Source organism: Equus asinus, chromosome 5 (genome assembly GCF_041296235.1).
Source record: "Equus asinus isolate D_3611 breed Donkey chromosome 5, EquAss-T2T_v2, whole genome shotgun sequence".
Lineage (NCBI taxonomy): Eukaryota > Metazoa > Chordata > Mammalia > Perissodactyla > Equidae > Equus > Equus asinus.
In genome coordinates this window covers 99,779,833-99,803,107 of record NC_091794.1, presented here as the reverse complement: position 1 = coordinate 99,803,107, position 23,275 = coordinate 99,779,833, and the positions used below count along the sequence as shown (strand labels likewise).

General features: G+C 54.0%; 1 protein-coding gene across 4 annotated transcripts in view; it reads right to left on the bottom strand.

Moving 5' to 3' along the window:
* The window catches only part of CAPZB (capping actin protein of muscle Z-line subunit beta), a 133,589-nt gene that overhangs the window by 12,643 nt on the left and 97,671 nt on the right, over positions 1–23,275 (bottom strand). For all 4 annotated transcript variants that reach the window (XM_070510874.1, XM_044769848.2, XM_014854753.3 and 1 more), the window contains exons 5-6: positions 5,573–5,714; positions 5,092–5,208 (exon numbers count right to left, since the gene is read on the bottom strand). In XM_070510874.1, the coding sequence (XP_070366975.1) occupies positions 5,092–5,208; positions 5,573–5,714 (259 nt within the window). The remainder of the gene's footprint in view (positions 1–5,091; positions 5,209–5,572; positions 5,715–23,275) is intronic.

Below are 23,275 nucleotides of genomic sequence, written 5' to 3'. Positions count from 1 at the left end.
CCCTCTCGGGACGGGGCGTGGGAAACAGGAAAGCGACGGAGCACCTGGGGGCCGTGCCCAGAGAAGGGCGACCCAGGCCTGGCTGCTGCCAAGGCGTGGAAGCCTTGTCCTACTGTGTGGTGGCACCTCTGTCTCAGGGGGGTGTGTGTGTAACTAGACAGACTGTCTGGCCTCTGTGCATTAGACGTGGAACTGGGAGAACTGGGAGCCCTGGGGCCGGGCCTGCTTGGCCTTGCTGCGTGTTCCTGACTGCGGCCAGAACGGCCTGCAGGGTGGGCGCCCGGCACCGTGGGCCTGGCGAGACAGCCCTTTCCTTCCTGCTGCACCTGGGGCACGTGTGAGTGTGGGAGCGAGTGTGTGAGTGCAGTGAGGCCAGCATCCAGAGGAAAAGCCTGGGCCTGGGCCACTGCCGGTGTGGCTTAATGGAGAAGCTCAAGGGAGGAAGACCTTCATGGGACCCCCGACTGCTCACATCCTGGTGGTCACCCCAAGCCCTGACCACTCTACTCCAAAATGTCTCCTGACCTATCCCTCCCTCTCTCCTCCTCGTGCCTTGAGGCCAACGCCAGCTCTTTCACTGGCCCCTCCTGGCCACAGGCTTGTCCCCTCTAGCCCTCCCAGGGCTGCCCCCATCCAGGCCCTGGTCGCCTCTCTCCTGGACGACTCTAACGGTCTTCTCTTGCCAACCCACCCTCCATGCCAGCCAGCAGAGGCATCTTTTGAAAACACGCATCAGATGAGGTCACTCGACTCCCTACAAATCCTACAGCCTGCTCGCCACCTCTGGCGGTGAATGTGTCTCATGCAGCCCACTTGCTTCCTGCAGGAGAATCCACCTTACAGCAAACGAACTCTGAAGGAGGGACCCAACGCGGTGCTGCTGAGCATGCTCCCAGGAGGCCTGCCCCTCCACGTGACTCCACAGCTTTGGCCCCATCGCCAGGCCTGTTTCTGGGAACACTGGGCGCCCACAGGGTAGTGTCTGATGTATTGCGTCTGCTCAATACATTTCCCTTAGAACATCTATTTAGAATCTACTGAATGCCAGGCACACGGGACAGAGGAAAACCAAAAAAGTGTGGTATGGTAGAAAGTAGCCTATTTTTTTAAGGTGGACAAATCTGGGTTCAAATCCTGACTGCCTCCTACTAGACAAGGCACCACAGGCAAATTACTAACCAGCTGGAACCTCAGTGTCCTCCCCTGTTAAATGGGAGTAACTCTATCTTGCTTACAGTCTAATCAAAGGAGACAGCCCACACAACCACGCATGTTCCCTCTCTATCACTGATGTGCTCCATTTTCCGGGAACCCCTTCATCTCATAGCCAAGGAAACCACACACGTGTTTCCAAGGCTCATCTGGGACGCACGGCTAATGCCGCAACCCTCATTTCCCGTTTGCTCAGAAGCTGCGCATCATTAACTTGGATCTGTGTCCCTGTTGCTCCCTGCCCCTCCCTTTCCAGTTACTTACATTGGAAGCCAGCCCTAGCTTTAATGCACCTCAGATGAGTGACGTGGCAGCCATTCGGATGATGGCAGAAGCACGGACCTCCTCATTAAAGCGCGAGAGCACAAGGCAATCCAAACGAGGCTGCGGTGCAGCCGGGGCGCGGAGGACAGCCGCTCGCCAGGCCTGTGCTTGGCTCGGCAGGAGGCACTGCTCACGGCAGGCAGGAACCAGACTCTGGCCACGGGCTGACAGCTCTGATTTAAACTATTAGGAAGGCTGAGGATTAAATATTTGTCCAGGTCACTGTAAACCCAGTGGAATTATAAACAGTTCAGAGCGGTAAGTGATGCAGGAAACAGTCTCTGGACACAGATTTAGGATTTTCCACCATTCCCAGGTGGCAGGGCAGGGGGAGGCTGGCTGGGGGAGCGCTGGCTGCCTGGGGGTTTGGCTGCCCCTCCCCGGTCAATGGTTCCTGGAAGACAAAGGCCCATTTCCACGCAAAAGGATGGGCTCTGCCCCAGTGAGAACTAGCCTTGGTTGTGGGATGGCCAGGGGACAGCCCTGCTCAGAGGCCAGAGAAAGGGACCCCCAAGACCCCTTCCGGCCTCAGGCCCCTCTGACACAGCGGAGGTCGTGGATGTTTCACATGGAGAGTCTAAGGCTGCGATACGCATCCCAGGCACGCGAGTGGACCACACTTGCACGACCACTGTTCAAGGCATGCAGATGCCTGTGTGACCATAACACACATTTGCTTAAGCGAGTTCCTAAGTTTATCCTTTCTGCCATAGATTTTTGCTATCAATGGCTATTAAAAGTATAATTACCTTATTGAGAAAACATTTTTGTTTGTTTTTTTTTTATTAAAGATTTTATGTTTTTCCTTTTCCTCTCCCAAAGCCCCCTGGTACACAGTTGTATATTTTTAGTTGTGGGTCCTTTCTAGTTGTGGCATGTGGGACGCTGCCTCAGCATGGCCTGATGAGCAGTGCCATGTCTGTGCCCAGGATCTGAACCGGTGAAACCCTGGGCCACCGAAGCAGGGCGTGCGAACTTAACCCCTGGGCCAAGGGGTCGGCTCCGAGAAAACGTTTTTGATGTTAAAAGGAATCCTCATCAAGTCAGGCACTACTAAAGGGGAAATGGGAAGGTGATCTTCGCAGAAGAAGGCGCCTCCCGAGGACGTTCTCAAGGAGGCTGCTCTTCTGCCAATACTGACCTCCCTGAGGCCAAGGCTGCCGTGGGCTGAACCTTCCCTTCCCTTACACAGACGCCCACCACACTGCACTGGCATGAGGTTAGGCCTTTCCTTGGGAGGGGCTGTCAAGGGTCCTAAAGGTGAACCCTTAAACAAGGGTCTTAAACCTGCTGAGATGCCTAAAGTAACTTGTGAAGTAGAAGTCAGGACAAGCCGTCTTGTGGGGAGGCAGTGCCTTCTAGTCCAAGCTCCCAGTTCACCTTAGATATACCTGGAAGGGACAGCTTGGAGATAGGTTGCTAATGATACCTAAGCAAAAATGGGCGAGAGAAAGGTACACAGTAGCACCTGTCAAATTTAACGTGCACATATTACCGGAAGCATTTTCTTAAATTTCGATCCCGATTTGGTAGGCCTGGGTAGGGTTCCAGATTTCTGCGATTCTGACAAGCTCTTTGGTCCTGGACTAGGCCATGAGCAGCAAGGCACAGACACTCTTGAGCTGCAGAGAAGAGGCTCAGAGAGCCAACCTGCCTGATGGGCTGCTCGTGACCAGAAAGACGGGAAATGGAGCAAAGCACTGCTTCTCACAGCACTAACGAGCCTGGGGTACAGAGGCGGGTGAGCCCTGATGAGAGTGAGGAGAAAGCAAGCATGGCCAAGCCTGCAGCCAGCTGGTCCTACTAAGGCAGGAAGCCAGCTGGGCAACGGCAGGTGGTGAACAACCACAGACAGCTCAAAGGGCACTCTCCGAAAATGTGAAGCCCGGGTCACAGTGGGTTTACAGCTGGCTGCACAAGCTGACCCTAAGAAGCTGACTGTTAGACTAACGCCTCCCTCTCAGGAAGTCTCTGGTAGCCATGCTGGAGGGCTCTGAACTTGGTCTTGAGCTAATATCAAGACACACAGTCATCTTAGTAGATGTGCAAATAACAAAGCCAGAAGGAACGGCTAATGCTTGGATGACGGGGACCAAGATTCGACATTACTGTCACTGGCAGGGCGAACAAAACACGACGTGAGGACGAATGTAAAATCTCATTTAAAAAAGGCTGACAGCACCAGAACAGAACGGGAACTCCCCGGACCCTAGCGGCTCCTGTGAAAAAGGGATGGCGGGGGTGCCAGCAGGCATGTTGCGAGGTGCCAGGCAGAGCAATCCTGGGCACCCTCTAGAGGACAGGACCTATTCTGGATGCCACCTTCTCATGGAGGTCGACATAAAAGGAAGGGGCTATGTCCCAAGCAAGCTCCCTGACCTACCCAAGTCTTGTCAGTGAGGAGGCGACTTCTGAACTCTCCCAATTTGTGTGCATCTCGTGACTCAAGCAGCCTGCTGACTGCTTTGGCCAAATGTACTCCTTTCCTCTTTCCCAGGTGAGTGAGTGCTCTGAGCTTTGAAAAGTACTCTGCTTGGGCCCACACTGGAGGATCCTGGTGAATGTCCCCAGGTTCCATGCTTGGAGCTGTGCTGTGTGTTGGGGCCACAGCCAAGCAGACAGCAGGCTCGCCACCATGCTTGTCGGTTCCCAGTCCCTACCAGGTGCCTGCGTGGCAGGGCAGGTAAACCCGCTTAGATGCTTCCCTCTTTGTATCCTTTTAGTTTTTACTTCAGCCTCTTCTTCTGGCAGCCTGCGGCCAACCATCCAGGCTGACCCTCTGGCTCTGCTGTACCCCTACCTACAAGATATGTCCCTCAGTCCTCTCTGCAGAAAGCGCCTCGACCAGTGTTCAATGTCTGCTGCCTGCTTGTGTCTATTCTTCCCTCTACTGCGAAAAGCAGCCAGATTCTGCTCTAGGAAATCAACACCCCTTTTCCACTTAGCCCACCATGGGTCACAAGACCCAAGTCTGGCCAGACTATTCCATTCCCTCTGGCCTCAGGAAACGACTCTGTGATGGACAAGTAATCCAAGCCAGGCCAGTAAGACATTCCTGGGGTTATGGTAGAGCTGTTCTGAAAGAGAAGCTCCTTCCCCCAGGACTGCCAGAGGCAAGAGCTAGAGGCTTCCAGGAGCCACCGTGTGGAGGCAGAGTCACGACATCACTTGCGTCCTAGACTAGCCCAGCTACGCTGAACGACGTCTGACCTTCTCAGTTATGTGAGCTGATTCATTTTCATTTTCGCTTAAGTCAGAGTTTACTTCTGTCTCTTGCAACCAAGAGTCCTAATTCACAATCTACGTCACAACTGAGAAATCAATTCAGTGTAAAATGTTATCAGCAGTATGTCCTAAACGTCACAGGAGTATTTTAATGAAAACACCTTACCCAAAGACAAAGCCTCCCATGGGTGAATCTCAGGAACCCCCAAGAGGCCTGTGGGGAGCCTGTGTCAGGCACAGGCTGGCCCGGACCCCTCCCTGGGGGCAACCGCCCACTCCTCTGCGTCCACCAGCCCTGTGGCTGGCAGCGGCGGGCACGGGCACCTCTACCTGTCTGGTGAGGCTGCCTCCGAGGTTCATGGTGCCAGAGCCGGACTTGTTGGTTTGCAGCCACAGCATCACCGTGGAGGTCAGCTTGTAATGGGCGGTGCGGCCACTGGATTTCTCCTGGGGACGAGACAGAGATCAGAACCTTGGGTGCAACCCTGAGCTGAGGAGAGCCTGCAGTGGCTCCTACCAAGTCCCATCCTAAGATGTTACCACAGCCCTTTCCTTATAAAATCCCAAGTGGTTTTGAAAGGGACCAAATCTGCGATCCATGTATTCAGCTCTTCTGGGATCTTTATTATGTGACCTCTGTGATCTTACTCATCTCTATCCAGTGGCTTCAGGGCATTTTCAGGAACTAGCAGGGGCTTATGCATCTCAGTGCTCCCCCCTCTGAGAAGCCTCTCCTACAGAACGGGGCTGCAATGGTTGGTGTGGCGCCTGTACTCAGAGGCCCGGCTGCCAGCCCCTGGGGCTGCTGTACCTGCACTTCTACCACGTGGATGGAATCCCAGCAGCCCTTGATCTTCTTTGAGCCATCTCCAGCCTTCTTTATGAGGATCACTCCAGCAAAGCCATGATCCAGATCCCAGAGGTAGACAGATGACACACCACCTTCAAAATACCTGCAGGAAACAGGCCCACGTGCCCATTAGACATTAAGCCCACCAAATTACAGATCACCAGCCCAGATCCCAGGGGTGGCCACTCAGCAAAAATTGATCTAAATGTCTGTCTGGGATTCAGGACCCTCCCTGCAATGGTTCCAGGGTTGATCCTTGCATGTGTTCTGATGGTCCGTTGGTCGAGGGAGGGTGTGTGGCATCCTCTGTGTGGTCGCAGAAAGAACATGAGTTTAGGAGTCCCAAAGACGAATCTGAGTTTGAGCTCGGCCACTTACTCTAGCTTTGTGGTCTTTGGCAAGCTTACTAAACTTCTCTGGGCTTCAGATTCCTCCCAGATGAAGGATCCAGCAAAGTAAGTGTGTGATGTATACAGGCACTCAAGGGGAGGGTGCGGGGGGCAGTCATTGCTATCGAGTAATCATTACTGTTCGATACTGTTATCTGTTTGGATGGCTATTTTACAGGGGAGACAAGGTGAAAAAGGCAGAGCTACAAACTCCTGCCCAGCCAGAGGCCAGGCCAGCAGGCCGCCTCTCAGAGCAGCATGCTGCGAACCCCAGCCAGAGATAAAGGGCTGAGTGGGGACAGAGCCTCCTCCTAAGGTCTGAATCAACGTGGAAAAATCCCTAATTAGGATCAAATGCAAGAGGGAAAGAAAAGGCCAGAGGAGAACAGGAAATCAGGCTAGAATCCCAAATCTGAGGAACCCAAGCCAGCAGCTGATGGAGTCAGGCTGCCGCAAGCAGCGCCCGAGGCACTCGGAAGCAGAGCTGGATCATCAGCTGACACGCAGTACCTCGATTTCTGCTGACGACCAACTGAAACACTGGAAAAAGCTCGTCTCCGGTGGCTAGCACATTCTTTACCAGAAAGCCTGGCCTCTCTGACCCCAATTAACCCCCGCCCCAAGGTGCAGGCACACTCGGGCCGCTCGGAGGGCGGTGCCACCCGTGAGCACGGCGGGGAGCGAAGGCCGGGAGGTAGCAGGCAGGCGGGGTCCCGGGACCAGCCCCGCTGGGCCCAGCTCCACTCACCGTTTCTCCAGCCGACAACCACTGATGAAGGGCTACCAGAGACGAGCTGTGTGAACTGGGCCTTAGTTTCTTTCTAAGACAGGACAATACTATCTACTTTACAGGATTGTTGAGAAAAAACAATACAGGAAAGCAGATACCCGACAAATGATTATTACTAATTTTAATAGCAAAACCAGTACTAAAAACAAACATGGCTATGAATTATACCTCAATAAAGCTGGTATATAATAAAAAAATATATGGTAAACGTGAATATTTACAGAATCTAGGTGAGGAGTATACAAGAATTCTTTGTACCTCTTTTTGGGGTAATTTTTGCTATAAATCTGAAATTACTTCAAACTAAAAAGTTCTTGTACAAAGGTCAGGACGTGCTCTGTGCCAGAGTGCAGCCGAGAGAGTGGATCAGACAGGCCTCCTGCATTCAAGCCCCAGGGCCCACCTGTGCTGTCCTCTGGCTCTGGCCCGCCGCAGGCCCCTGGGCACCCATGGGCCCACACCAAGATCTGCTACCCTCACGCCCTCCCCGCCAGGGCTCCTCAGGCAGGCTGGGCCACACCACTGCCACCGCGTCCTGTCCCCACTTCCCCGTCCACACCATCCACTGTGATTAAGCTGTCACATGAATTCAGGACGCTGCCTCCCCCCAAGTCCCCGGGGGGCAGCAGAGGACAGGCATGCCAGGCTAACGCGGGAGACGCTCAGTCAGGATCCCCCAGACAGACGTGTCAAGGTGCCAGGCCCGGGCTAAATGTCAGCCAACAATGGAGGGTGGAGAGGGGCCTGGCTCCAGGCAAGCACAGCACAGCGAGGTACTGTGAGGAGAAAAACACAGCGAAGGAGCAGACACCCCTGTGGGGCCCAGAGCTGAGTACCAACTGAGGGGACCTCCGGGAAGTCAGCCAACACTGGGCACTCAGGGAGGTCCCCTCTCTTCTCCAAATCTCTCTCCAACCCCCCTCCCTGGGGTGGGGCCAGAGAAGCAGGTGAGCCTTCTGGTCTAGGACCTGAGGCCCCAACTCCCTCCAGAGGGCCATCCTGGTCTGGACTAGCCTTGCGGGAACCTGGGCACACACAGGCGACCCTGGAATGCTCCTGGGACATGTGGGGACACATCTGTCACCTCCAGACTAGAGGCCTTGCATGCTCGGGTGAGCCTGCAGCAGGGGCTCCAGGGGCCTTTCCAGCTTGGGACTCCCTCGGCTCACAGTTCACTGGGACGCAGAGCACACTCCTGAAGAAAGAGCAGCCCGTGGTAGACCTGTGCATACCCGTCCTGTTGGTGACAGATGGCTGCGTTCTAACACACAGTCTCGCCTTTTAGTCTGCCTGGAGAAGAGCAGCCCCACATCAAAAGAAAAAAAACAGCAACTTTAAAAACTGTGGCTTTTCTTGTGCCGGCAAACGGGAAGAGCCAATAATTCCTCCTTTCCGTTGGCCATCCTGGAAGGAAGGCTTGAGGCCCAGCGGGCACGTCCATCCTTCCGCCCCTCACAGCTGGTGGCCCCAGCCTTCCTGTGCCTCCCCAGGCCAGAGCATGGTGCCGTTCTCGTCAAAGGCTCGCCGTCCTCTGTGTGCTGGAACACCGGAGAGCAGGTCAGGATGCCCTGGAAGGGATGCAGGAGAAATCCTAGGGGCCTCACAGCTCTTGTCACCACCACCAGGTGACCAGTTCAAAAGCACCACGTGGCCCACAGCTGATCCCCCTCAGTCCCATCCCTGAGATTTGTTTTCTTCCAGAAAAATTAAACAACAGCATTTAACATTTCATAAGGTGGAACTGGTCACTTCCACTCGGACGTCCCGCCCCATGGACCAGCTCCTGCTCTGGGCAGCTTCTCCCTGGCATCCTCCGCTTCCTTTGTGGGCCACACTGACTAGGTTCCAAGTTTCAAAATGTTGGCGACAAAGGAGGTAAAAACGCAAGCTCAGTTCTGACCTCCATGTGGATTACTATTCTTTTCCCCAAAATTAAAAAAATTTATTGCAAGAACATTATAAAAAAAGGAAATTTAAAAATTAGCCCACAATGCCATAAATCAACTTATCCCATAAATCCAATTTTTCCAAATCCCCTTCCAGTCTTTGTCCAGATGCATAATTTTTATAGAACCATAAGCACAGCGATGGTTCTGTGTTGGGTTCGGCTTTTCTCACTTGGCACGGAATCATTAGCACTTTTCCATGGAGCCACATGACCTCCATAACTGTTTTTAATAGCTGGGATAGTATTCCATTGGGCAGTATCCTAATTTGCAGTCAATCTGACTTTTAATAAAGAAATGACGACAGCAGAGTCAGAGGCACTGCTGGTCTCACGCGGGCTCAGCTCCCTCTCCCAGGTGGGGGGGCGGGGGGCGTTCCCTCCCAAGGAGGGCAGACGTGCTGAAGCCTGGCCTCCGCAGGTATGGCCCCACCACCACAACAATTCAAGAACCAACTTGCATTTCATTCACCAAAAAGGATCTCCAGGGACTCAAGGGGCCACAAGTCTCAACCTGATGTTCTGCCAAAGGGAGCAGAAGCCTGAGTGACTGGAAAAGGCCGTCACAGAATCTCCCAGAAACACCAGCCTCTCTGGCAAGTGTTGTCAGGACAGCTGTGTGCACGGTCGGCAAGGTGACTGCGGGGAAGACAGACAGCCCCCCATTACATGGTTTATGGCTGTGCTCTGCGCGTGAAGCATTAATTAAAGAGGGATCTCAACAAGTTTTTGAAAATTTATTCTTACCTACTGTACTTTGATCATAATGACATGAAACAGGAAAAAAAATAATTTTTATGTGGTTCACGTTTATGAGTTTTTACATAAAGGCTTTTGTGGGTATTTTAAGAATGTGCTAAAATGCTGTCTGAAACCACATAAAGCCATCTGAGGAGTGGCCCGCCAGAACTAACAGCGCACACATGGAAGCACTTTAACTGGTCTTTGTATATTTAATGAGTCAAATAGTATTAATATTGTTTAAATGCTAACATGCTATTTCAATAAGGTGGCGCTACCATCACCAGCGACTCGCTCTGGGCCTTGCACGTCACTGTGAACGAATGATCAAATGTGGCCCAGCGCGGAGAGCAGGCTGAGGAGCAGTGAACCTGGCCCTGCCCTGGGCTCTGCCCGTGCTTGGTCATTTCAAAATCCCCAGCTCTCTGGGGAGGGACGGAGGGAGGAGGACGGGCCCAGTACCAACGGCCACGGCTCAGCTGATCTGGCCTGAAGAGGGAAGGCCCAGAGAGCTCCTGGAGGGAGGTCTGGTCAAGCGGGCACCTCGAGAACATCTTTAAAATGGGGAGACTCAAAGATGATAGCACGGGCTTTTCTCAGGCCTGAAATAAACACACACGGTGAGGAGGGTGAATGATCTGTTAGCTGGATGACACACGGACGATCTGTGGGGAGACTGGAGAACCACCGTGGAAAGCCCTGAACTGTGAAGTGCTGGGGCCACTGAAAGCTCCAGGGACATTATAAGTGAAATGACTGAGCACCCAGGAACAGAAGGACAATGCTGTGCTGGTGTCCAGAGAAGAGCGAACTCCTTCAAGAGTGCCTTCGCTTCCACAAACAGTCCTGGTGGCTTTCAAGACTTTCCAAGGAAAGACTAACATCTTCCGAGGCAAACAGAGCCGCCAAGAACTCAGACAGCTGGGACTAAGGACATGGGGCCTACTTGGGTTGGCTCCGTGAGTCCTGCCGTTTGAAAAACAGTGTGTTGATTACAACAGGCAGATACGGGTTTCATAAACTCCAAAGACCGGGTCACTAGGGGACACCTCTGTGCCGGTAAGCAGGAGCAAAAGGCAAGACCCTCAGATGGGCTGGCTATTCATCAGCACAGTCGATTATAAGTCAGCATCTGGTCAAGTTTACTCTCTACCGTCAGTTAGATCCCTGAATTTGGATCAACTAAAAGCCTAATCAGTGAGCAACTCTCCTCTCCCTCTCAGAGTTGTACGCATTTCTCCCTGAAAATCACTCTTCCTCTTGAATAACACCACGGTCACATATTCAGATTCTGTGTCCATAACTCTTCAACCACAGGACTTCCGGGGGAAAACAGGAAAAAGGGAAAGCATAATACTTCACACTCAAAATGACCTACTTCACAAAACAAAGAAGAAAATATTTCGGCCCCCAAAGCTTTCTGGAGTGTCTGAAGCTGAGGTGTGCGTGGAGACCTCGGATGGAAACGTGTCTCAGGAATCTGAGCTATGACTGTGCGTCACCCCACTCCCAGTCGCGGCCAAGACTGGGCTACACATGCAACAGGGCGGACGGGCCTGGGATGCACTTGGAAGTTGGCCTTTACTCCTTCCTTACAAATTGCCTCCTGGGAGAATAGCGGACTCATGGTTCTAACACGGGGCCCCCCACAGGTAATGAGTCACATGCCACGACCTCTCGCAAAAGAACCAAGGCCAGGAGGGGTGTGCCGAGAGCAGACCTTTCTTGGGTTCAGTCAGACGTGGTCTTTCAGCCATCAGCGGCTGGGCTGCCTTCACAGGACCTGCCCACGGGGCTCAAGCAGACTTGGATCTCTGGCCCAAGACCTCTGCAGCGCCAAGTCAGAGGCAGGTGCCTCCAAACCCAGACGAGTCCAGGGGGCACGACAAGGGACACCCCCGGGATGCTGCTGGAGCGCGAGGGGCTGTCTTCTACAGTCTGCTTCATTAAATAAAGCCAAGGAGCATTTATTTGGCACCCATGTGGTGCCAGGACTGTTTTCCCATTTCTAAGACGAGAAAGCTGGAGCAGAGGTTCACCAGGGTCTCTCCCAGCTCTGAGACTCAGGATTTGGTGGCTGCTTCAAGGCCTGTGCAAGGCAGACTCTGAGCACCACAGCGCAGACCCCCACCACCTTAATCAAGTTGGTCAAAATTCTGCTTACACACCTCCAGTGACAGGGAACTCACTATATTCCTAAGGCAACGTTTCTGTTCTCACTGGACCTGGGTGAAAACTTCTACCTACTGCCTTCCAGAGCCACGCAAAACAAGAACTTAACGCCCCTTCACCTCATGTAGTTCTTTCAAATACCTAAACACAGCTTACGAGACCCCAAGATTTCTCTTTCTGGCCTTCTTGCCGTTGTACTATCCTCCTGAGATGTGATTTCAAGTCCCCACACGGTGGCCACCCTCCTCCCTCAGGGCGCGAGGACAGAGATCAGCACCCGGCCCACGGGCTCACCAACGCAGAGCAGAGATGGCCTGACTCTTGGAGCAGGGGCTCTCTCTCCACCAGGGAGCTTGCGACCGGATCAGCTCTCCTGGCAATCACACGTCCCTCATGCTGACACACGCTGAGCTTGCAGTCATCTTGGACAAATCACACTGTCGCCCACAGCCTACACTTTTGAGCACTCGGTATACTGGACCCGAGAACATCACCTGCCACTGAAGTCTGCTGTGTCTAATTCGCACAGACACGCCTTCACCATTCAACACATCTCTAGGGTTTGCACCTGCTGTCATCTGTAACCTATCCAAGCCACCCTTCCTTGGAGGTCTTGACATATGGGATCACGTCAACGTCGATGCAATCCAAACGAGTATACAACGGAGTTCCAAACTGTGTGCGCACCAGGTGTCTGAACCACAGAATTCCAAGACTTTCTAGAAAGAGTACTGTAGGCTGGAGTGATGCTTCTGTGGACAAAACTGAGGGTCAGTTTGGAAGGATGGCTGTGGTCTGGACACTTCTTTCAAGCTTGGGGATAGTACAAAAATGGGACTTCCCACGGCCTCAATTCTGACTGGAGTCGAAGGGACCTGGAAGGGTGTATGAGGGAGAGACAGAAGGGAATACATGAGGTGGACCCGGCTGAAATGCCAGATGAAGAGTTCAGACTAAAAATGTTTTAAATGCCAGTGCAATTAAAACAAGTGGAACCCTCTGTTACCCAGTGCCTAGCTAGGAACCCTAGCCCTCAAAGGGTGCAAGGCTGTAAAGTTCCACGAGATTCTTCCTTTTCTTGCTCTATGTCCTTCTGTCACATACATGGGCTGTTCTGCTTCTGAGATCTCAGTAAAGAGCAGCAGTAAGACCTGGGATAAATGGCCACGAGGGACACTCAGTTGCAACCGGCACTCCGTCATGATGGTAAGGAGGTCATGTGGGCACTTGTTCAAACAGAAATCCCCATGCGTGATTGATTTTAAGGCAAAGACAAGGACAATCAAACCCAGAGGCAGAGCCATTCCACCAGCGGCTGAGGTTCCTACCCCAAACAATACCTTTTTGTTTCCTCCCAGCCTAAAAAAGAAAATAAAATCTCCAGCTACCAGCAGTAGTTTAATGATCATCCTTAACATCCTTACAACATAAAAGGGCACCTGGTACCCACAGGTGGGAACAATTCCATTGCATCTCAGGAAAAAAGAAAAATCTCCAATTTGCTTGGAGAGGCATCTAAAACCTGCCTCCTTCCTTGCAGTGCAGACCGACATTCCTTTCTTGTGGGTTCCAAACCGGCCACAACCAAGAAGCTAAGCGCATCCCTGTCCAAAAGAAGGTCGTGGGTGCTGCCTAATGGTCCAGCTTCTGGAAAGCCCACAGGAGCTGCAGAAGGCAGGCTGATGGCCACAACTATGAGGGGCTAGGGATGTGGGTTCTCTTCCCCACTGGGCACCAGCCTCCCTTCAGCAGCACCTGGAAAAGCCCTCCTGGAGGCTAGGACGAGCACAGGAAGCAGGGGACCGGAAGTGCTGGCCACGCAGCCGGCACAGAGCAGGCACGCAGCCTCCGGCGTCTGTTCATTTTCCAAAGGCACTCTCTAGGCTGAGGAGGCAGATCTCCTCTCTTCTCCCGGCCCTGATGCGTGAACCGCCATGAAGAAAGGTCCTGCTTGCTCCATGAGCACAGTCTGTACCCACAGCCCCAGGGGCTGGTGTGGCTGCCGCATAAAGCAGAGAAGGAGCACTTGGCTTTGGGCTGGCCACATCCAGATTTGCCACTGAAACCCCATCACCCTCTTTTGTGTGTTGAGAACAGCTGTTTTCACCTCGGTTTGTGAAAAGTGTTCCAGAGTCTGCCCGTGGACAGGGGCCGGGTATTCTGCGGAAATTCCTCTAGGACACACAGGTGCAGCCACCCCCCCGAGCACACATACCGATCGGCTTAGGCATGTGTGACTTTGATGCCAGTTGCACACAGACGTGCACATCTGGACCGTGGCTGCCGCACTTTATAGCCTCTCTTTACAAGGCTTTTATTTTTTTTACTTGAAGAGAAATAACAAAGCCCTGGAAACAATGGTGCCGCTGCAGGGGCCGCCCATCTGGCTCTGGGACCTGACCAAACCGCCACGCTCAGCACCCACGACCACCTCCAGCCTCTCTGGATTCCCCGTGAAAACACCGCTGCTCCGCTCAGCCCACCTCATGACAAGGCTGACGGCTGAGGCCTTCTGGAGTTTCAAAGCCAACACCCTTGTCCAAGAGCTGCCATTTTGAGAAGCCATTCTGTCAGGGCTTTGCAGACATTATTTTACAGTTAAGAAAATTGAATGCCAGAGAGAAAGGAAAGCGCCTGACTCACACAGCTGGGAAGGGGGAGCTGGGACTGGACCTGAGTCTGGCAGGCCTCATGCGGGAGGGGGTACCACCTGGGGTGCAGGTGGGCAGACCAGGCCTCAGGCGGCTTTGGTTCACCCATGAAGTTGAAGTTGGGTAAGTTAAAGACATACATGCAACCACACCACTGTACACAATGCAGCCTCAAGGTGGAGGAGAAAGTCAGAGAAGGAAAGAAGCATATGGCGAGCGGCCAGGACTCTGGGGCACACCACTGAGCAACCTCTGTCGGGAATTCTGGAAAGGAGGGTCCTCCACCTCAATGAGGCAGCTGAGGTCTGCTGCCTAAACCTTTGTAAGGGATCTGCTAGGAGACGAGAAAGCAGCTCAGCCAGGGAGCACGGGGTCTCTGGCAGGACGGAGGAGCCTGACCACTGGAGGGAGCTGGTCGTTGCTTCCAGATGGTGTCTTCACCCCAAAACGTGGAACTGCACAACCCAAAGCGTGACTGTGTGCCATACGGTTATAGGAACTGAAGGAATCAGAGTCCCTGATGCTGACCCAGGGTATCATGTTTGTAAACGAACTTGTTTTCCACACACTGCTGTTGTCCATTTGACTTTCTTTTAGCAGATGAAAATCAGACAGGGCATGCCAAGGCAACGCAACCCTGGACTGCTGCCCTAGGATGCCAGATGAAGGCCCTGCAGTGGGCGCTCCCTTACTGCCCTCCAGGCTGGTCCACTCTTCAGGGGCTCTAGAAACGGTAGCAGACACCTCTGCTTAAGAGTTGTGGTCACAGGCCGGCCCGGTGGCGCAGCGGTTAAGTTCACACGTTCTGCTTCAAGGCCCGGGGTTGGCCGGTTCAGATCCCGGGTGCGAACATGGCACTGCTTGGCATGCCATGCTGTGGTAGGCATCCCACATATAAAAGAGGAAGATGGGCACGGACGTGAGCTCAGGGACAGTCTTCCTCAGCAAAAAGAGGAGGATTGGCAGCAGTTAGCTCAGGGCTAAACTTCTTTAAAAAAAATAAATAAAGAGTTGTGGTCACAAGAGAGCTGAGACTCATCCTGAGAGCAGGAAGCAGACGCCACTCAATTCCCCCAGAAAGCCGACAGGGCTTCTCTTGACGCGTCTCCCTATTTACTACAACCGGGGTGAACTTGGGTTTCCCCATTAACTGCTTCCAGCACTTTCACATGAGCCCAAGGCTGTGGCAAGCTGGAGCCCCACAGCAGGCAGCGTGGGTTCTCAGAGGCCCTCTGTATGCATGGCTGAAGATACAAATAATATATGTGAAAACCCAAACACTAGTTATGCTGCCGACAAGCTGAAAGCCAGACACAACTGTCCCGTCTTTACCCTGCCGTCCCGGTGACAGGGTCCTTCTGGAGACCTTTAAATCGGGAAGGGGCCTAGACCTCTGGGCAAAGGGAAAAGGGTTATGCAGCACGAGCCACTCAGACCTATCTGGAGGGGTAGGGAGTGAGGGCGGATGTGCCAAACCAAATGGTCCAGGTTTCATCCAGCCCCAGAACCTTCCTGAACAATTCTCCCATTACCTCACACTTACTCTGCTCCGTGCTTTCACCCACTTCCCAGTGTTCTGACTCTAGAGAGCGAAGGGATGGCCAGGCCGCTTCCATCGGTGGGAAATACTGGGTAACCTTAAACTGCAGCTCTCACTCAGCCGGACTGAGGGGAGAGCCGTGAGAACGAAGCAGCCAGACTAAGGGAGTCTGCATCAGGGTCTTTCCACTCCCACTCTCCGATCCAGCCCCCAAACCGCTTACGGAGGAACTTCTGAGGATGTACGTCAGAGTTGTACAGGTACCTACGTACCCCTGGGACCCTTCCTAATGCAGTGAGAATGACACCCCAAGCCCAAGCCTGACAGGGGCCAGTGCGCCTCTCCCCATGGCTCATGTCCTGCTCTGGCCTTCACTCGTTGACCACTCAGCCCAGAACCACCTCAGGACTCTGCCCAGTGATCCCCACTGCTCAGAGCACTGCCTCCATCCTTCCCCCACCTCCCTGCCAGGTCACTCGGCTGAGCCTGGGGTCCCCAGCACCCCCCGGGCTTGCATGGTTCACTAGGAGGACTGGACTCAGGACTCAGCACAGAGTCGTGCTCCAGCCAAGGAGACAGGCAGAAGCGGCCCAGGGAGAGGGTGCACGGGGCAAGTCCCGAGGAGACCAGACACAAGGTCCCAAGGGCTCTCCGAGGGGGTCACACAGGATGTGCCCAACTCCTCTAGCAACGAGTTGCGACAACACGTGTGAAGCACTGTCCACCAGGGAAGCTCGCCAGACTCGGTGACCAGCGCCCTCTACCCAGCACACACCCAAATCCCGGACGCCCAGGAGGGCAGCAGGAGTCAACACAAACCACGGTGTGTGTACAACAGCTCATGCACCAGGAGCCGTTCTTACCAGCGGATGGCGGGAGCCTTCCTGAGACCCAGGCTCCCGGGGCAGCCAGCCACTGCAGGCTGGTGGCCTCAGGCCCGCGGGGACGGCCCTCCTCTGCACAGGGCAAATCCGCTACAGTCAACGCGGTGTCCCCGCCTGGAGTCAGCCCCTCTGCTCCTCGCTGCCTTGGCACCGGTTTTCGATCCTTTACAGCACTTACCCAGCTGAGCGAGCACTTTGGTCACTTGTTCACTTCTTCCTGGGTGCACCTCCTCAGACCTGTTAAAACCTGAGCCCCACAGCGGGGGCGGGGCTGCACCGGATCTGCTCCCCACGACACCCTCAGTCTCAGAGCAGGGCAGGTTCAGTCAATATTTGTCTCCTTCTCCCGTCGCCACAGTCCTTCTCTCGGTTTCGGGGCCAGAGATTTACTCAGGGTCGCACTGTGGGCTGGCGGCAGAGCCTTGAGGGGAACCCACAGCTTTCTTACGCGGCTATGGCTGGGAGCATCACACAGCCTGCTGTCTCACCACGGCCGCACCCAAACGGCCCCCACCCACCAAAGCACAGAATATAAGACATCCATCAGACAACTGTTGCAAAATTAGAATACTCCTGTCATGCTGACAGCTGTAACGGCCCGAGAGGGCATGAGGAGTCAGCGCAAGGGGAGCGTTATCAGCAGCCCCTCACCGAATGCCCCGTCAGCCGCTAAGACGGGCAGAGGCACCTTCTCAAAGGTAAGGAAACAGAGGCGCAGAGAGTTTACTTATCTGTCCACAGTCAGCCAGAGTGAGGGCAGAAGAGAGAACCAAGTCCAGGCCTCTTTCAAAGCCCAGCTCCTCCCCCTTCTGCAGCCTGGCCTGGGACCCGGGGGTGGGGTCAGAGGCCTCTGCAGGTGTCTGTGCCTCCTGCCTGATGGCCCCGCCCACTAGCAGTTACCTGCTTCTACCTCTGCAACTTCCATTTCATCAGAAAATCTCCGCTGCCTTCTACAATTCCCACCAGGACCAAAACACTAAAACTCCCCAGGCCCAACACTCAGGTCCAAAGAGCGAGTAGCCCCTGGAGGGCCAGGGCCCACGGACTGGGAAGGCAGCAGGGAGCATGGCATCTCAGGGTCCCAGGACACCAAGCAGTGAACCTTTTCTACACACGCATCTGGACGCCCTGCCCTTCCCTGGCCAGCGTTGCACAAACATCAAATGACAGACGGACGGACAATGGAGGGAAGGAGTGGAAACAACCACAATTCTAACGTGGCCCAAGAAAGGGGAGAGGAGGCAGGGAGCCAGGGCAGGGCCCATCGGCCCACCACCCTGTCTGCTCCCGGAGAGGCTCGTGGGCTTCTGGGACTGCCACAGGGAGGCCAGCCTTGTTTCACTCTGTAAACTTCTTCCAGACAAGAAGGGCTGATTAGAAAAGCTAATTAAAGCTTTTGAAGATTATCTCAGACCCAAGCAAGGAAGAACACGAAATGCCTTCCCGCCCTGCTCCTCCACCCCCCAGACTCTGGCCTTCATTAAGCTTTGATTTCAATCAATTGCACACCCACTAAAATTAACTTATAAGGCCAATAAATTGCAACCGCATGTTTGAAGGTATTATCTGCTGCAAGCCAAGAGCCAAGGATCACAGAGCACGGGGCAAGATGTCTGGCACAGATGGGAGTAATCATCTTGGAAGAAGGGAGTGCCAGCCCCTTCGGTTAGAACATCTGGTGTCGGTAGAACCTGGGCCGACAGACAAGGAGGGAGACCCCAAGAGAACGCCAGAACACGGAAGGTTTCCTGTCTTCTCTGGGAACCTGAAAAATCACAGCACTGATCTTGGGGTTCATGACAGCCAACTCGGGGGTCACACTCCGGCAGCTTCAAGGGCCTATCCCACACCGAGGGCCCCACTGCTAAGTCTCTCCTGACAAGACGGATGACTTCGGTCACGTGATGAGGTTTTCTGACTGATGAACTATGCTAGGCTTGGGTCTAAAAAAGCAGAGTCAACTCTACCAAGAGAGAAGTGATCCCATGAGCCAGCACCCAAGAGCTGCCCTTCCTGCTCCTTCTCCCACTCCCCAGGGGCTAGGTTCTAATGACATTCCCTGGACTGGGCCAGGCCCAAGTAGAGGTAGAAAAGCATCTTGGGGCTTGGGAGAGAAGAATGAGTAGCCTAGATATTGGGGACCAGGGTCGCAGGGCTTGGGGAAGGGAAGTGACAAACCTCAAGATGCCGTGAGAGTACACACCTCACCCAGCCCAGCACTCCAGGAAAACATGCCTGTCGTCTCCTAAGCATTTTCAGCAAACTGGCAATTTTAACGTAAAAACAGGGTTGTTTGGGTAGTGCTATCAACAGCTGCTTGATGGTTATTCTCCTCGGGGAAAGTTACTACCATGAGTCCTTTCTGCCACCTACGGAGGCAAAGGAGCAAATCTGGGATTTCCTGGGAGGGGACTGGTGGGCGGGAGGGTGAGAAAGCAGCAGAGGAGGGGTAAACAGGAGCCGATCAGCTTCAAAGAGATCATGCAGGCACACGGCTCCTCTCCCTGGGCCCCTACTCGCTTCTTGCTCACCTTAGGGCAAGACTCAGCTCCCAACTGCTGGCACCTTTGTTCCATGACCGAGAAATGCTGTGTGCAGGCAGGGGTGGGGGTGCCACACCCCACAGGAGTTACAGGCCGGAGGGCCTGCTGGCCAACCTCTCCCCAGCTCCCTCACGCTGGCCATACCAACTCCAGGAGCTGACGACTAACTCTCATTCTCTACGGAGTCAAAGCCTTTGCAGAACCGGGGATCAAAGCCCAGAGCCTGAGGACAGAATCCGAGACTTCCCCTCCGGATGCTAATGGAGACCATCTCTCTGCAGCAAGCTGGGGACAGTGAGTGCTCCCCCTCTGGAAAGGCCTGTGAGGCTCTAGGACACCTGGCCTGGATCCTGGTTCAGCTTTAAGTGTCTGTGCACTCACGGAGGTCTCCTTCCACTCACCTTCTTAAGGAGAACATCAAGAACAAGGTTAATGGGCCCCGAGAGCAAGGGAAGAAGGGAACGAGGAGGCTGTACGGACCGCCACACACATGCATCACTGGTGCTGGCGGAGCTGCGTCTGCCTATTTGTTGGATGACAACAAAACACTCCCACAAGTCCCCTCGTGAAGCATAAGCCGATGGGACGCAGCGGTGGGCGGAGTGGCAGGAAGAGCACTTTAGGCCTTCTTTATTCTGTTTCTCGGTCAAATCTCCAGCACTTGAGATGACGAAGAGGATAAATCTCTGTGTGAACTGAGTTCAGTGCGGCCTTCCCAGTAGAGAGCGAGGGCCCTTCCCCCTAGTGGTCCACAGAACAAGCAGCCCCCTGATGGCTCCTGCAGCAAAGCGCCCACCACAAGAGGATTCCGAGGACTCCGAGTGGCCGGGGTTTGGCAGCTTTCAGTTATTTGGGGGGGGGGGGGGGGGGGGTTGAGTGGTCAAGAGGCCAGAGCACAAGCCAAAGTCAGTCCTAACTCTGCGATCCATCAGGATCCAAGAATTTGGAACTCAGTGGCATCTGGGGTGGTGAGGGATTAGAGCGGGTTCATGCAGGGGACAGGGCTGCTCTTCACGTTCCCCACCCTACGGCGCAGAGGCCAACGCTCCATTTGGGAGTGGGGTGTCCAGGAAATGGCAGCCTCACTCACCCTACCCTCCTGGGCACAACGGTGCTCCTGTCCTACTCGCAATCAGCCCCTCCTCCTCCTGGGAGGGTGGGTCCGCCTGAGGCTCCGGGCATCTCTCACCAGGCCCCTCGGGCAGCAGCTCAGGGACCAGAGCCAGCAGACAGGAGGGGGGTGGGGGGGAAGGCCTCCCCTCAGTGACCTTTGCCAACATCAGAGGAAGCAGCTGGGAGAGTCCATGGAAGTGCTCTGTGGCTTCACCACTGGGAAGCACGTCTTCCAATGGGAACAGGTCTATACTGGGGAGGGGCAGGGATGAAAGACAGAGAGAAAGGCGTGACCTTCTGCCCCTTCAACCCATGGAACGATTGGGGCCCTAGAAAACCCAGTGCCGCTCAAGGCAGAGAAAAGACCTTCCAGCGCCCAGGTGACTTCTGTCTGCTCCAAAACTGCAGAGAAAAGACCTCACGCTCTAGGCCCCACCACCGTCACTGACGTGGCCACCAACAACTCACAGGGCACTCTGAGAATGGGAACTTCTGGAGATGAGCAATGTACCAAGATGTTTAAAAAAAAAAAAGAGAGAGAGAGAAGAAAGAGGAGACTTATTTTCATAACTTTAGACCAAAAAATGTGCTGGCTCATCATATGGGTCGCCTGGGAAAAGGCTCCTCACATACGGTCTCAGGAGAGAGTGTTCCTCAGCACACTGATAACGCTGGGTGGTCTGAAACTGATGACTTGGGTCCCAGTGACAGATCTAACCACCACGCCTCCGGTGGCCTGTGGCTGCCGTCACACGGGAGACCTGGCCTCCCTGCCCGCCTCTGTGGGTGCCACCCAGAGGCTCGCACTCCCTCCTCCCCCCATGAAGCAGCACCCTGACGTGCTAAGCACAGAGCAGCATCCTCTGGGCTGGGACTCCACCATTACAAACTCTCACAGAGCCGCAGTGTCTGGGCTTGTCCAGTTCGACCCCCGACTTGGGTGCAGGAAGCTGTCCTGTCACCCCTCTCAAAGCCCTCAGCAGGTCAGCTCACCTTCAGAGGAGCATGCAGGCAAGTGCACAGGCACACACAAATACGGCTCGTTAAGGCTTAAAAGCCACCTTAAAAGTGGACTTGCCCAGGAAGGGACGCCTTTTCAGGACGGTGTGAACCCAGCTCTTCCCGTTTTCTAGTGGACAGACCACTTGAGGACTTCCGGTTTCATCACGATCACTGGAAGGATGAAGGCATCACTTCGAAGATTTTTTTTTTTTTTTAAAGATTTTATTTTTTCCTTTTTATCCCCAAAGCCCCCCGGTATATAGTTGTGTATTCTTCGTTGTGGGTCCTTCTAGTTGTGGCATGTGGGACGCTGCCTCAGCGTGGTCTGATGAGCAGTGCCATGTCCGCGCCCAGGATTCGAACTAACGAAACACTGGGCCGCCTGCAGCGGAGCGCGCAAACTTAACCACTCGGCCACAGGGCCAGCCCCGAAGATTTTTAATGGTAACGGGGAAATGCTCACCATACTAGGCCAATGAAGACCCCACAGAAGGCACACACCTAAGACTGACCACGTGTCGTTCGTTGTCTATGTGAACCAGCGAGACGGAAGGGAGAAAGAAGGAAGGAGGAGAAGCCAAAGACGACAGTGGGCTTTTCTCCAGGACTGACCCCAAAGGGCAGCACAAGACAACATGTCCGAATCACCTTATTCAGGAAATCACAACCCGAACGTTTCTATAAGAAATCACTCTTGTTCTTGTCTTCCGAGAATCCAAGGGCCGCCCTGCCTTGGAGACGCCTGCACAAGCAGCCCCTCTGCCTGGAGCGCTCTTTCTCAGCCCCAGCAGGGCTGGCCCCTTCTGGCATCAGACCTCAGCTCCAACATCACCTCCTGGAGAGACCTTCCCACCCGTCACCCATCAGGGCACTTGTTCACATGCTACTGTGCGTCTCTCTCCACTGGACGCCACAGGGGCGGGGGCTTGGGCTGCGGTGCTCAGGCCACACCCATGCCCCCCAGGATTTAGTGGGCCAGGTGCTCGCGGCAAGCTCTCTTCACGTCGGCAGAGCATGTGAGCAAATTCTGGACGCTGGAGCTGGGTGAGGATGGCTCTACACACCATTCCATCGCTTCCTGGCGGCACGAACTTGGGCACGGCACCTCACCTCTCTCAATTTTTCAACTCATTTGTAAAACACGGAGGGGAAAATCCTCTCACAAAGGCTGTTGTGAGGACTGAATGAAATGAAGACAACCGTGAGGCAGTTAACACGGTGCGTGCCCAGTCACTGGCTGGTAACCGCGGTTACCATTGCTGCCATTTATTACCAGCATTATCAGTACAGCATGAAATTGATCCCACTTGGGAATTGTAGTTTAACAGCCGGCTTTGGCTTCTTCCCAATGGCTGCATAAAAGAAGATAGTAAAAACAACCACAAATAAACTACGAGAGAGCAAGGAGTCAACTTCTCAGCATCACTTCCTACAATGGGGCAAAATTCTACATGGAAGAGCTCTTTAAACACTGGAATTTGTTTTAACTATGAGAATCAATATTTTGTGGAAACCTCAGGCAAATAAGGACTCAAATCCAAGCTCTCTGCCTCTGTCCTGTGGCCTATGCGAGTTAGTTAGCCTCTTGGAGCCTCAGTCTCCTCATCTGTATAAAAGGGACAAAACTCTCTTCCCTAGAGGTTCTTGTGAGGATTAAAGATAAGACAGATAAAACACTGGCATGGGACAGACACTGAAGATACAGCTGAGTCACAGGGCGACAAGTTCAGGGCAAGCAAACGCTGCGGGCCACCTGTTCCCAGCTTCCTCAGAGCTGCTCGTGTGTTTCACTCATCTGCTCGAGGGTGGCGGGGTTGGCGCATGTCTTTGTGTCAGACTCAGAAGGCACTTTTCCTCCCGAACCAGCTTCTAAAGGAAACTCTTTCTAGAACGA